This window comes from Trachemys scripta, chromosome 4 (genome assembly GCF_013100865.1).
Source record: "Trachemys scripta elegans isolate TJP31775 chromosome 4, CAS_Tse_1.0, whole genome shotgun sequence".
Lineage (NCBI taxonomy): Eukaryota > Metazoa > Chordata > Testudines > Emydidae > Trachemys > Trachemys scripta.
The window spans coordinates 93,269,873-93,284,253 of record NC_048301.1 but is presented as its reverse complement, the minus strand read 5'-3'; the positions used below and the strand labels follow the sequence as shown (position 1 = coordinate 93,284,253).

Here is a 14,381-nt window from a genome sequence, read left to right as displayed (position 1 = left end):
CCAAGGGAAGTCTTGAAAACCTCATTGCTTAGGACTTGTAAAGCAAAACTGTAGGGACCATCCTGCATCCCATCTTTTATTCTATTCATTCTTTGCATGTCTAAAATCTGGAATCATTAGTGCCACTGGATTTTTTTCACTACCATGTGGGATTTTCATCAATAATCCAAAAGATTTTTCTGAGGGAGTTCATGCCCTTGAGCCCTTCTACCACTTATAGTCTGATATATCCCTGGTGCTCAGGGCATACCTTTATGTGTCAGTTTTGGCTACATCCATTGCCTCCATGGATCCCTTTTAAGCATATCAAGCATATCCTATAAATCCTAGCTGTGGACCTGCTTGTCAGAGAAGAAAGCTAAACTTCATTCTTCTTGCTTAACAAGTATTCAGTATGCTGCTAAACACAGTGAGAACCTAAAACATGCTGATTTGGTGTGATTACAAAAGCCAACGTTACAGATGTATGCAGCACCAGCTGGTATGGAGAACGTTTTCTCTACTTCATCCATTTATTAGATAAGAACAAAAACCCCTGTACTTGCTGTAATATATTCATTATGGTCAATACTAAAGAACATGTAGGTAAATATTTATTTTGCAATAAACTTCGTGATCAACTACTTTATAGACTGTGATCAACATTCTTTATAAAAAAAATTCTATCTTTTAATTTTGCTGATGACCCAATGAATGAAGAATTTTTGCTTGTAAGCTCACTAATTTTTCTTATCCATTTGAAAGCAGGCACTGTCACAAACATAGCATCAGGGTAAAGCTTTAAACTAAAATAATCTCCCTCTATCTTTTCAGGCTAAATAAAGCCATAAAAGAGCTTAAATTAATGCTAAAGTACAGCAAAAATCCACAACATTATAGAACATTCTAGAAAGTTCTTGAGTACAGTTCTGTAACAAACCAACAATGTTCATTATCCCCCAAAGGAATTTTTTAAAAAAATATCAAAATGTGTGTTTAAAAATGAAATATAAATTAAAGAGCTCATTGCAAAAATATAATGTTTGGGTACTAAATAAGGAGATACAATAGTTAGAAATATGAGCTAGCATTGGAGAAGCAATTATGAGTTGGTTCTGATTGGTTAGTAAGGGCACAGTCATTATCCTGGTTACCCACCTGAGCAGTAGTGTGAGGCGTAGCCTTAAACCCCTGCCTGGGCTACCTCTGTTGCTGGTATCAGCACAGAGGAGAAGAGGGGTGGGCAGCCTTCCCGGAGCTGCTACCTTCCCTCCTGTGCAAATGGTGGGGCGTGCGTGGTGCAGCATTGGCTTCACCTGCCCTACTCAAAGAAGCTGGTCATTGCAGCCATGCCGATGTGGAGGTGGAAGTAATCTTCACCCAGTGAAAGGTTGGTGCATCTTATTTCTCCCTGGAGCGTGTGTGTGTGTGTCTCCTTGCGGTGGGGGGGGGGAGGAGAGACTCAAAGACCGAACTGAGACTTTGAATCTCAGTTCAGACCCAGGTCTGCTTCTGGGACAGCACAACTATGTGCTGCTCGTTTGGCAGGGCTTGTGGCAAAGCCACTATTCAACAATAAATTAAAAAGGCTAGATCCAGGCCTACTTTGATGGTTCAAAGCTACTATTACTATGACTAGGAGTAATGGGATCAAATTAAAAAGGGAAAATATAGGCTGAATGTCATAAAAAAAGACTATCTGACCATGAGAACAATTTGGCTGTAGAACAGTTTCTCAAGGGAAGTAGTGAAAACCTTATCACTTAAGGTTTTTAATACAGACTAGATAAAAGTTGTTCATATCTAGTGTCTGTAACTCATTGAATCTCATAGCAAACCATCATATTAGAGAGGTCACAGAATTATGCATTATTTACAGCAAGCCAATCAGTGCTGTGGGAAAAACCTGTATGTTAAAATTTATTTCTACATTTACTGCCTCCCCACAGCCCAATCAGTGGTGCATTCGGGATATAAAACTGCACTTAACTCCATGTTCATTTAAGCTTTTCCATTCATGTGCAATAACCTTGCAATGCCCAATAAAAAGAAAAATCAGACAATTACATATAGGAGGTCAAATCTGTAGAAGGGACTTCAACCCAGCCTTTGTTTTTATAACTGAAATCAGTTGGGATTATACTTCTGATTCCGATTTGTGGATGCAATCAAGCAGTTAGATGTCTAAATGCAGACATCTGCATGCACAATTGATTCTGCTCAGGAAATTAGAAGCCATTTCGGGGGAGGGGAGAGGGAAATGTGGCTTATTATTTGCACTTTGGTCACTTAAATTAGCACAAAATACAGAGGTGAAAGTAAGCTGGTACGCCCCAGTACGGCGTACCGGAAAGAGCTGGTGCGCCATACTGGGGTGGCCCGGCTTCCCCAGGGGGCAATTTAAAGGGCCTGGGGCTCCAGCAGGGGCTAGGGCTGTGGGGCTCTGGCTGTTATTTAAAAAGTCTGGGGCTCCCGCTGCTTCTACAGCCCCGGCCCTTTAAATAGCTGCTGGAGCCCCGCCGTCATTACTCCAGGGCTCCGACGGCTATTTAAAGGGCCGGAGCAGTACAAGCCGGGGAGCCCCAGGCCCTTTAAATAGCCCCCAGAGCCCTGGGATAGCAGGGGGCTCCAGGGGCTATTTAAAGGGCTGGGGCTTCAGCTGCCTCTGCCGCCCCGGTCGTTTAAATAGCCGCTGAAGCCCCACCGCTTCCCCAGAGCTCCAGCAGCTATTTAAAGGACCGGGGCAGTAGAAGCAGGGGAGCCCCGGGCCATTTAAATAGCCCCCAGAGCCTCTGGCTGCTGCTGCTATCCCAGTGGGGGAGGGGAGGAGGCACTTTACCTTACAGGGTGGGCTGGGGCTGGCTCTGACCCCCTCATCCCCGCCCCTTCCGCCCTAGGCCCCACCCATTCCGGGGGCCAGAGCTGGCCCCAGTGTACTGGTAAGTCACTGGACTTACTTTCACCCCTGACAAAATATAACAATTTAGAATGCTAACAACATTATGTATCAACAGCATTATCGTACCATATGTTCACAAAAAGTTTTTACAAGGAACTACTAACCCATACAGCCATTAGAAATTAAGACTTCTACATAAGTGATTGGGGCTATGTGCCCTATAAATGTAAATGACTGCCTATTGAAAATAAACTCATGAATATTTCTTAGAGATGTAATAAAGCAAATTCTGCCCTCAGACAAGAATGTGCAAATCCCATTGAAAGAAAATGTTGTCACTACTAATGTGATGGTAAGGGCTCAGTGGGAATTACAAGCATATACATGTGAGAGCAGAATTTGATCCAATTTCTGAAATCTACAGAATATGCAAAGGCATTTAAGGTTAGAGCCTTGGAGTAATGAAGAGGGATTGGACTGTAATTAATCACAAACACCTGAAAATGTTGGTATTTCTTATGGCACCTTAGAGACTAACAAATTTATTAGAGCATAAGCTTTCGTGGACTACAGCCCACTTCTTCGGATGCATAGAAGTGGGCTGTAGTCCACGAAAGCTTATGCTCTAATAAATTTGTTAGTCTCTAAGGTGCCATAAGAAATACCAACATTTTCAGGTGTTTGTGATTAATTACAGTCCAATCCCTCTTCATTACTCCAAGGCTCTAACCTTAAATGCCTTTGCATATTCTGTAGATTTCAGAAATTGGATCAAATTCTGCTCTCACATGTATATGCTTGTAATTCCCACTGAGCCCTTACCATCACATTAGTAGTGACAACATTTTCTTTCAATGGGATTTGCACATTCTTGTCTGAGGGCAGAATTTGCTTTATTACATCTCTAANGCAAAAAGAAGAACAGGAGTACTTGTGGCACCTTAGAGACTAACAAATTTATTAGAGCATAAGCTTTCGTGGACTACAGCCCACTTCTTCGGATGCATAGAAGTGGGCTGTAGTCCACGAAAGCTTATGCTCTAATAAATTTGTTAGTCTCTAAGGTGCCACAAGTACTCCTGTTCTTCTTTTTGCGGATATAGACTAACACGGCTGCTACTCTGAAACCTGGTATTTCTTATGTTTCTCTTTAGGTAATTTCCCCATCATCTGTATTTTTCCATTGATTATCCTAATTTTCTTTGACAGTGATAGTACATTATAAGAAACTTGCTTGAGTAGTTGGATGTTAGTGGACAAATAATTTCTGATTAGATTTTGTAAATGATATGCTAACCCAATTTCCAAGAATGCTTCACAAACCTGCTCTCTAGTATATATTAAAAACACATATAAAATGACCTATATACAGGTCCCTCATATCATTTCCCTTGAATGTTTCTGTAGATTCCTAAGATGCATTATTAATGACAGTATTTGCTATTTATTTGCTCTGGGTGTATTTCCAGGAATTAAACTTGGTTGCTTTCAAAGACACCATAGGATGAGGTTCTGTGCCCTCAGAGAAAATCTTTTATCATGGAGACAATTGGCATATGCCTCCAGCTCACTTGAAATAATCCTTGCCACCACATTTTCCAGTATATTGCAATGCTCTAGTAGTTCAGAATATAGACCCATATGCAGGTCCTAATTTTAAGCATGTGCGTAGTTCCATAGAAGTCAATGGGACTACTCACCCACCTAACTTCAGACATGGCTGAACAGGGACCGTCCTTGGGAGAATACTGAAAACTACCATGGCAGGAACACTGGCTTTGTATTAATTTCTTTGTAAATTTTAAAAGCTCAAAAGTTCAAGGAGACCTTAAAGAATTTAAAGTAAACAGAGGAAGAATGAGTAAAATGGGTAGCAAAATATGAATAAAAAATAGCAAAAGAGAAGTTATAAAAGTGAGAGGAAAAATAAGTGTTATATTTCTCTCATGTGCATGCCTTCTGTTAGATCCCCCTAACTAAAAACCACAATGCCCCATGAGAGAGGCAAGCATTATTCTGATTTTACAGCTGGAGAAACTGAGGCACGGAGCGGGATATTGAAATAACTGGAAGGATGTGTCATATCATGTACTTATACAAACATATGCTATGAAATGCAAAGATAAACTGGGGAGATAAGCTGTCTTAAGAAAACTAGTGCAAAGGGATCCAGGTGTGATTAGATATGCGAAGACCTGGGGTTCATTTTGACTCAATGTGCATTTTTGCCTTGGTTATTTATGTCATAAAGCAACTCTAATTTTGCAAGTGAATGTCTTTATGTTTTTGTTTTAATTTTAACAAGTCTGGCTGAAGTATCTCCCATTTAAATACAAACAGGGATCAGACGCAGTAATAAAAATGGGAAGTCATATGGGGAACTGACTGGACTAGCAATGGGAAGCTCTAATAAAGTGATTCTCTCTCAAGATTTATGCTGGGATTTTATCAGGACACCGCTAACAAATCAGAATGCTTAGCATCTTATACCAATTGGAGCCCAAAGTAATACTGTGCAAGCATGGATACATTTGTCTTCTCTCACAGAGTATTAAAAAAAAACACCTCAAAAATGCAAACTGCAAATGTAGTTAGCAGCACTCTATACTGTACAGCACACCACTGTATGCATTTAAGGACTATTTTGTAAACTATGCAAGTCTGGTGTAACTCCTGGGAAGTTCTAGGATAATTTTAATGAAGGAATTTACAGTCCCTCCCCTCCCTCTTTCTACTTTAAGAAAGTCACCTGGAATCCTTTGTAAGAATTTCTGCTTTTCACTTGCTACATTAAATATTTATTCCCTATGCTCGCTTAGTGGGTCCAACTTTTTACAGGTAATTCTCTGCAATCTTGCTGTTTTCTGAGCATGAAGAATTTACTTCAAGTTATTTTTTTAAGCCCCTAAATCAACAATATGGGGACAATTCTCAACAGCTCCAATCTCTTACCCAGCACAGGTGTGGGGAAGAAGGGGAAAGTGGCTAGGAGCCATCTTTGCTCCTTCCTCTCTCCTGTGGCCAGCAAGGGGCCAACTGACCCTCTCAGAGCAGCCACAGAGAACTGGTGGAAGCGGATGAGGGTGGAAATGCCAGGAGAGACTGGAGTAAAGTCAGCCACACTAGCTTTTGCCAGCTCAGGATTCCTCAATTTGGAGGAATGCTCAGTTGACTCCTTTAGGGCAGTTTTAAGGTTACTTATGCAACCCTGGCAGTGCACAGTGAGGTTAGCTAGGCTGAGGATCTGGCCATACATGTCCGTACAACATCTACAACAACTAGGCTCCAATCTGGGACCTCTGGATCCCACTGTAATACATCCAATAACAAACATCTGAAGCATCTATACATACACGGAATATTTGTAAAAAGACATTTCCCATAGTATAAGTCTGTAACGGTTTGTACAATTGTTATATTAAAGCAGAACCTTTGTTTAGAAAAAATAATATAGTAACGTGTACAATAATTTTCACCATCTTGTTTAGTTTGCTTCACATTGTATCACAGGTTTTGTAAGGGCAACAACTAAAGTCCCCAAATCTTTGTTGGTAAGCACACTTGTAGTCCTCCTTGTTTTAGCAGATACATGCTCTTTTGTTTCCTCTTTCTCAAAGCACATAATTTTACAGTTATCTGTTGAACACAGCATTTTTTCTCTCGTAACCTGAGTACTTAACCCTATTAGTGTCAATGGAAAATCTCTGAGTGCCTAGCCATTTACAGTAAATGTGCACTAAACCCAATTAAAACAATATACCATTTCACATTAAAGATGAGCAGCAAAAGTTTCTTTAAATCCCCCAAACTTGCGCCTGACCTTTCAAAAGAGGAAAACAGTGTTCAGCTCCCATTTAAAATATGTAATTAAAACTATATTTTAACAAAGTTTAAAACAATATTTTGGTTTCTGAAATTCAAAGGAATCTGAGCTGCAGTCTTCCTTGTTCATTTGCCATAATGTCAGAGGAGCTGGTTTACTGCTGCCTTACATCGTGGGGAGTGATTTATACTGATGGGAAATGGGTTGAAAACACTATCAATTCAGAATTGTAGCATTTTACCTTTATTTGTACTGTTGTCACTGGCTACAAAATATGCACGGCAATGGTGACTCTGGCCCAGAATGAGTAAAAAACACAGTGACAATAAATGTACTATACCCTGAAAGGGTTATTCCACCTTTTTTCACTTCGTGCCTGTGTAAATTGCTTTTTCCCCTTCGGCTGAAATTTCTCATGCTTAAACTAATCTTTTTCCCTGATACTTTTCGTTTTTTCAAAGTTTGAACAAAATCAGTTGAGTCACTTTCGAGTTGTCCAAGCATGAAAAGTTAGACATGTCCCTCTTAAGAAATTAAGCTAGTTAATGTCAAACTTGCTGGGGACTTAGCCCTAGTTAAGGACAAAGGAATGACATGTTTGAAGAAACCTAAGCTGAGGTTTTCAGAGAGGCCCAAAGGCGTGAGGACTCCAGCTCCCATTGAACCACAACTCCTTTAGGTTCCTGTGAAAACCCAGGCCCAATTCACCAATTTTTTTAAGAAGTGATTTAATATAAGGGCTACAGTTTATTCAGAAAAATGCAAGCCCCCATAATGAGACTGGTTTTAAGATGAGTTCACAACACATTAGTAATCATAATATGGGGTAAAATGTACAGTCCGTGTTGGAAAGATTTTCTGTGAGCAAGGGTGTGTCTAGACGAACAGTTAGCCTGTGGCAAGCTGGGGTGTGTATCTACACGACACTAGCATGCCACATACTAAGTGGCAGTAGCAGGGTCCACACAGCCAGTTAGTGTGCCACAGGCTATAGCACTGTAGATTTATACCCTGGCTTGCCGAAGATTTCATTTAAACAAGCCTCAAGTTTGGCTTCTGTGCTCACGTGGTTGGCTGAATGCCAACCAGTTCAGACATCTTTGCTGCTTTCCACTTGTTTTTCCTATTGATAATGTATTATGCAGCTAAGCCACCTATGCCCTGTGTAGAGGAATCAAGCAAAGTTAAAAACACACTTGGTTAAGTAATGTATTGATGAAGAGGACCCTTAGCTTCCACTGACATAAATGTAAATTGTACCCTTTCACATTGTTCCTTCAATAGCCATCACATTTCCATGGCTACATTTCTTGGTTTCTTGATTGCAATCAACTATTTTTAATTTGATTAAATAATAAAGTCTGACTTTTCCATTACTGTATAAAATCCATCACTTTTGCTCAAGACATATAAAGTTCTTCATGTCTAATGTCCATCACTAAACCACAATATTCACTGTTTATTCTATTTCAGCAGATAGTGATCATTTTAAAAGGACATAATTAAGAATAACCTCTGATCTTATTGGCTTATCCTCAAAATGTGCAATCCAATATGACAGTCAAGAATAGGCAGCTTTATTTAGTATTTCTACTGTCATTATTCCTCTCAGTGTGACATTAATGAAAATTCACCATGATTAATGGTCTAGCCCTTTTATATAACACCCTTATCTGCATAAACATTTCCTGATCATTCTTCTCATCCTCCTCCAAAGGTCCACAACAGCTTCCAATGACCTTTTTAAATTTTTTATTATAAGTTTCTAGGGCTAGATCCTTTCACTCTTTTATCTACAGGAAGAGTAAAGAATCCAATCCAGATTGTGCCGGAGAGGCATATTGTCTTTTTTGACATAATCTCCAACATTTTATCACAAAATTTCCTAGTCCTTTGAATAAATGCTTCATACTCATATATCAGTAATTATCAACAAACTGGAAACCAGGCAGTGAGCACTCCGTGGCTGCAGGACATGCACAGTAAGGAGCACATGGAGAGCAGAAGCTGTGGAAAAGGTGTGTGGGGGGGTAATCTGAGAAGGGTGAGACATGCCACACCAGAGAATCCTGTAGAAATGTGCAGGGATGGGCACGTTTACCAAAGAACAATGGCAGACCAACCCTGCCAAATGACTGGTCCCTGGGGAATTCTCTGGCGTGTTGCAAGATGGGTGAAAAGATATGCAAACACAACAAAAAGCAGTGGCAAAAAAATGTAAAAATTGCCGTCTGATGTCTGGAACTTTGTCATCCAAAAATATACATATTGTCCTATTTGTAACAGAAGTGCAAACCACAGGAATTTGCCACAAAATTCGCCACTCTGAGAAAACCAGCATTGACTCTAGTGGACAGAAGAAGACCACTATCACTTACCTTCGGTGCTAAACTGTTAACAGTCCTAAACCAAAATCATAGTACACTTTTGACTGATCTTTCTACAAAACACCCGCTTCTCTGGCAATCCAGAGTCACATACCTGTGTGACAAAAGTATACAGCTGCTTCTACACACTGCTAAGATTGCCCCACATCAGATGTTTAACTTGGGAAGTGAGAAAGGACTGGAAGAGGGATCTACTAGAGGAAAAGTCCACAAAGAATCAGCACGTACTTGCTGTTGCCCTGATTCCTCTTCAGCAACTGAACACCCATTCCTCAACTGCAAAATTTTTGTTGGCTTTAATTAAACTCGCTTTCCAGGTGACTATCTCAAAGGTCCCATAACTCCACTTAAGATGGTTTTCACATGCATATCTAAGGTACTGATGTTGCCCTCATTACCATAGTATCTGAGCATCGCAGAGTCTTTAATGTATTTATCCTCATAACACCCCTCTGTGGTAGGGAAGTGCTACTACTACACCATTTTACAGGTGGGGAATTGAAATAGAGAGGCTAAGGGCCAGCTTGTTAATGGTATTTAGATGCCTAAAGATGCAGATAGATGCATTTTTCAAAAGTGCCTTGGCACCTAACTCTCATTGAACAAATCCTACTAGGTGCCTATCTACATCTTTAGGCGCCTAAATACTTTGAAAATCTGGTTCTAAGTGACTTGCCCAAGTCATTTTACACATGAAGTCTGTGGTGGAGCAGTGAAGTGAACCTGGATCTCTTAAGTCCCAGGCTTGTACCCTAACCAATAGACCATCCTTTCTTCCATATAGGGAAAATTATGTAACAAGTAAAGATAAAGTACATCATCATTTTCACCAGATTGAAGAGTTTAGGTGAGCATATAATTTACTGGGAAAATGCATCTGAGCATGGAGAAACTTTCTAAAAACAGCATTCACATATTTTTTGTACAAAAACTGCCATAATGAAAACAGTAGCACTGCTAACCATTAGCCACACGCCACATATATTTTTCCTTTATAGCCTATTTACTAACAAATGTTTATGTATTTTTAAATGGTTTTCTTTTGTGTTTGGCTTGACAGGATTTCCTGCTATCTGAGAGGAATATAGTTTGGGTGGCTGATGAAAAACTTGCTTACATAGGAAAGAGTATGACACAATTAAAATGACTTCATGCTTATTTTTGCCCAGAAGAATCTGTCCCCAGCCCTATATTGTAGCCACCATCCTTCCAGTGTTTGAAAACTGATGAGTCTCTCTTCAGAGCCCATAAATTCCATTCCACCATTAACTCAATCAAGCTGGATTTGGCCTGTCTGCTATTGAAGGGGTACTGTCTCCCTCTTTTGGGAGTAGAATGCACTGTCTTCTTAGCAACCATGGATTTGACTGGTCAACCAAACTTTATGGGCAATTCATTTTCCTGACAATCCATATTTGAATTACAGAAATGCAATTAATAGCTTCCTAACATAGTAGTTACTCTGTGTAATAGATCAGGTTTGCAGCAAATACTAAAAACCCATCCTACCATAATGGTTTAAGAAATAATGAGCTAAAATAAGAAATACAGAAACAGTTTTCTTCATTAAGGAAACTTGCAACTATGTATGCTAAATGTATATAACTTTATTGAGCACAGTATGTTTTTAAAATGCTCCCAAACAGAATGCCAGACATCATGTCTGCATGATACTTTCATGAAAAGTCAGGTGTCTTCGACAAAAAAATCTCAAAAACCTTTATTATTCAAAGTGATTTAGGCTACTTCTTTACATATGGTTCAAGTAACTCACAATTCTAAGTGATAATTGACTTAAGCAGATGTCCTCTTGGAATCATTACTTAGGATACAAGAATGTGATTGATACCCGAGTATATAAAAACTAGAGAAACTAGAAATAGACACAATCACTTCTTGAATGCTTTTTGACAGACAAGTGTCTGTCACACACAAAGGATTTATTTGAACCAAATAATTCTTAAAATTATTAAATTAATGTGTATAATATTTATCTGGTGAGTTATTCTACCTATTTTTTAGTAAATTTTAACGTTCTTGTTACAAATGTCTGAAATATTTTAAAGTTAGAGTTGTTTTAAGTGAATGAAGTTATCACAGCTGAAAATAGATCTTAATACAAATAACCTAGATATATGAAAATTCTGCTTCATTTATTGTACATGGAAAATTTTTTTACCTAACCAGTTTTATTCTCCTTATTGGATTGCTCAAGCTATCTTAGTTTACCCAAGCATTTGTCAGTAATTTACATCATGAAAGCTGCCTCATATTAATCAAGTTACTGCAAAATCTTTGTTTGAAAGCATTAGACATTGAAGAATAAATAGACTAAAATTGGAATAAAATCTGTTAAGTGAACTAACTACTGTAAGAATAGTAAATAAATTATTATTAGTGTGCAGTGATGAGCAGCTGAACTGCCGGTACAATTTAGAGTACTGCAAATACTGTCCAGTTCTCAGTTATTTTAACTCTTTCTAAAAATGGTTCTGCTCATTATAATTTTCCTTCACACCTGTGAAACCTTGATTTGATGCAGTATAGAAATTGAAATATAGTATGAGAAACTTTTAAATCTGCTTATGCTCTACAAAATGTTTTCTCCACTGTGGGTAGAAGGAATCTGGGCACTTTGGGGTAAGATAACATCAAATGTTTACTATTTTTCTGAACGGCAGCCAGAGTTCAGCTTCCTAATTAAGAAGCTTAAGGGAGTATTTAAATCAGAAGAAACTAAGACAACCAGGCTCAAAACATAATAAAAAATAAATCTCGCAGTTTACATTCTGTCAATTTTAAAGGCTGTTTATTCTGCCTCCTGTCACTGAAAGGCAAAAGAAACTCATCAAGCTCCTCTATATCAAAACATTGTCCTGTGAGCTATTAGATCTTATTGTTTAAATAAAAGACTAATATAAAAACCCAATTATTTAAAATCAAATCTAGACTGATACAAGGACCACATAAATTCAGGAACAACCCCTCAAGGACCGTTCACTGAACACTGAGATTCTGGTTTGATTGAACGCAGTAAAGCTACGTATAGGTTCAAACTACTATCAGGAAGCAAACAAATTCTTAAACTTTAAAACAAACGAAAACACTGGACAACTAAGATGAGATCATTTAAAGTAATGTATCTATGATTCCTGGTTTCAGACCAGCAGTCACAATTATATTTCACTGGGAATACTTTTGAAATTAAGCTTTGCTAAAATTGATGTACATAAATGCTTTAGTCCTAAATGAATCCAGTTTCAAGGGGAGAAATCTAATAATATAAATAGTGTAACCACCTGAAAGAATGGCTGGAAATTGATAACACCAGTTGTTGCTTTCTTCAAGTAGTCTGAGAGAAAATCCTAATGATTTAGGAACACTTAAAACCCCATCAGGTTTTACCTTTCAGCAGCCTTGTAGATTACTCTTCAGAACAACACTTAGGTCAGATCGTTGCTTGAAACTAAAGAATAGATTCTGTGACTGACTCCACTCCTGTCCTGAACAATCAGAGCTATTGCTTTTATCCTAGAAGGATGTTTCCCCTCTGAAGTTAGAGCACAGGGGCTGTATATGCGCTGGGGGAGTGGGTATGAGGGGGGACACATTCTTCACCTCCCTTGTTGTTCAGTGGAGGTACCTAGGGGTAGGGCGAGGCTATTGATTCTGCATCCCCCATGGGTGGGGTGAGATGGGGAGTATTGATTTTGTGTCTCCCCATGGGTAGGGTGGGATGGGGGTATTGATTCTGCGTCTCCCCATGGGTGAGGTGGGACGGGGGGTATTAATTCTGCGTCTCCCCGTGGCTGAGGTGGGATGGGGGTATTGATTCTGCATCTGCCCTGGGTGGGGTGGGGTGACATGGGGATATTGATTCTGCATCTCCCCATGGCTGGGGTGGGATGGGGGTATTGATTCTGCATCTCCCCATGGCTGGAGTGAGATGGGGAGTATTGATTCTGCGTCTCCCCATGGCTGGGGTGGGATGGGGAGTATTGATTCTGCATCTCCCCATGGCTGCGGTGGGATGGGGGGGTATTGATTCTGCATCTCCCCATGGCTGGGGTGGGATGGAGGGGTATTGATTCTGCATCTCCCCATGGCTGGGGTGGGATGGGGAGTATTGATTCTGCGTTTCCCCATGGCTGGGGTGGGATGGGGAGTATTGTTTCTGCATCTCCCCATGGCTGGGGTGGGATGGGGGTATTGATTCTGCGTCTCCCGGACTCTAGACACCGGGGGAGGCGTCTTGGGGAGTGGGGTTTCTCCCCTTCCCAGTAAGTTAGCGGCACAATGAGGGTGGGAAGGGACTAGGGAGTATTGTTTTCTTCTTGCAACCCCCGCCCTCCGGCCTGAGCAGCAGCGTGTACCTGAGTCCGTGAGCCGGGGCCGGGCTCTGTCCCGCAAGTAGTAGATGAAATCCAGGCAGTTCTCGTTCTCCACCGCCCCGCTGGAGCAGAGCTCGGCCAGCAGCTGCAGCGCTTTCTGACAAATCTCGTCCTCCCTGCCGCCAGGCATCGCCCCCCAGCATCCTTGGGAATGGAGCCGAGCTCTCCGCTCACACTGCGCGCGGCGGCTGCCTCTGCCTGCCGCCCGCCTGCAGCCGCCGATGCCACTGGGCAGCCGCCTGCATAGTTGGGAGCCAGCCACGGCAGGGGTCCCCCCCCCCTTTGCAAGCCCCTGCGTCCCCTCTGCTCCGAACTGAGCCTTTCTTGGGGACTGCCCTGTTGGCTCTGCTATGGAGGGAGCACCAGGCTGCTCCTGGCAGGAGGAGGAGGATCCCACTAGTTGCATGCGATAGCAGACAGGGAAACGGCCAGGGCTCTCTGAGCCTGTCCCTGCCTGTGCTCCAAGCGGCGCGGGAACAGCTCTCCCCAGCGGCAGGAGCGCTCAGTGCACAAGCGCTGCCATCCTCCCGCTCCGGGCCGGGGGCGGGAAGTGGCCAGGGAACAGCCCAACGCCAGATAAAGACACATAGCCTCTGCTGGGCTGGGCTCAGCCTGCTCCGGAGAACGTCCCACTCCGGCACAAACTTTCCCGGGGCCGGGGCTGGCGAGAGCTGCCTGTCCTCCAGGGGAGGAAACATAAACATACTTATTGTAAGTGATGGGCGCCGACACACACTTCCTTGCTTATGTCCAAATGACGGGCGCGCGCACACACACTCGAGCACATATACTCAGTGACTGAAATCCAGATCTCTCTCTCACACACACACTCCCTCGCCACACACATCCCATATGTGCTGGAACTAGGGGTGCGGGTGCCGCCGCACGCCCTGGCTGGAAGT

The 14,381-nt window shown here is 41.4% G+C and overlaps 1 protein-coding gene across 3 annotated transcripts in view; it reads right to left on the bottom strand.

The window, feature by feature from the left end:
* Positions 1 to 14,012, bottom strand: part of SYT9 (synaptotagmin 9) — a 121,336-nt gene extending 107,324 nt beyond the window's left edge. For all 3 annotated transcript variants that reach the window (XM_034769950.1, XM_034769949.1, XM_034769951.1), the window contains exon 1: positions 13,462 to 14,012. In XM_034769950.1, the coding sequence (XP_034625841.1) occupies positions 13,462 to 13,885 (424 nt within the window). In that variant the 5' untranslated portion in view covers positions 13,886 to 14,012. The remainder of the gene's footprint in view (positions 1 to 13,461) is intronic.
* Between the last annotated feature and the right edge of the window lie 369 nt (positions 14,013 to 14,381).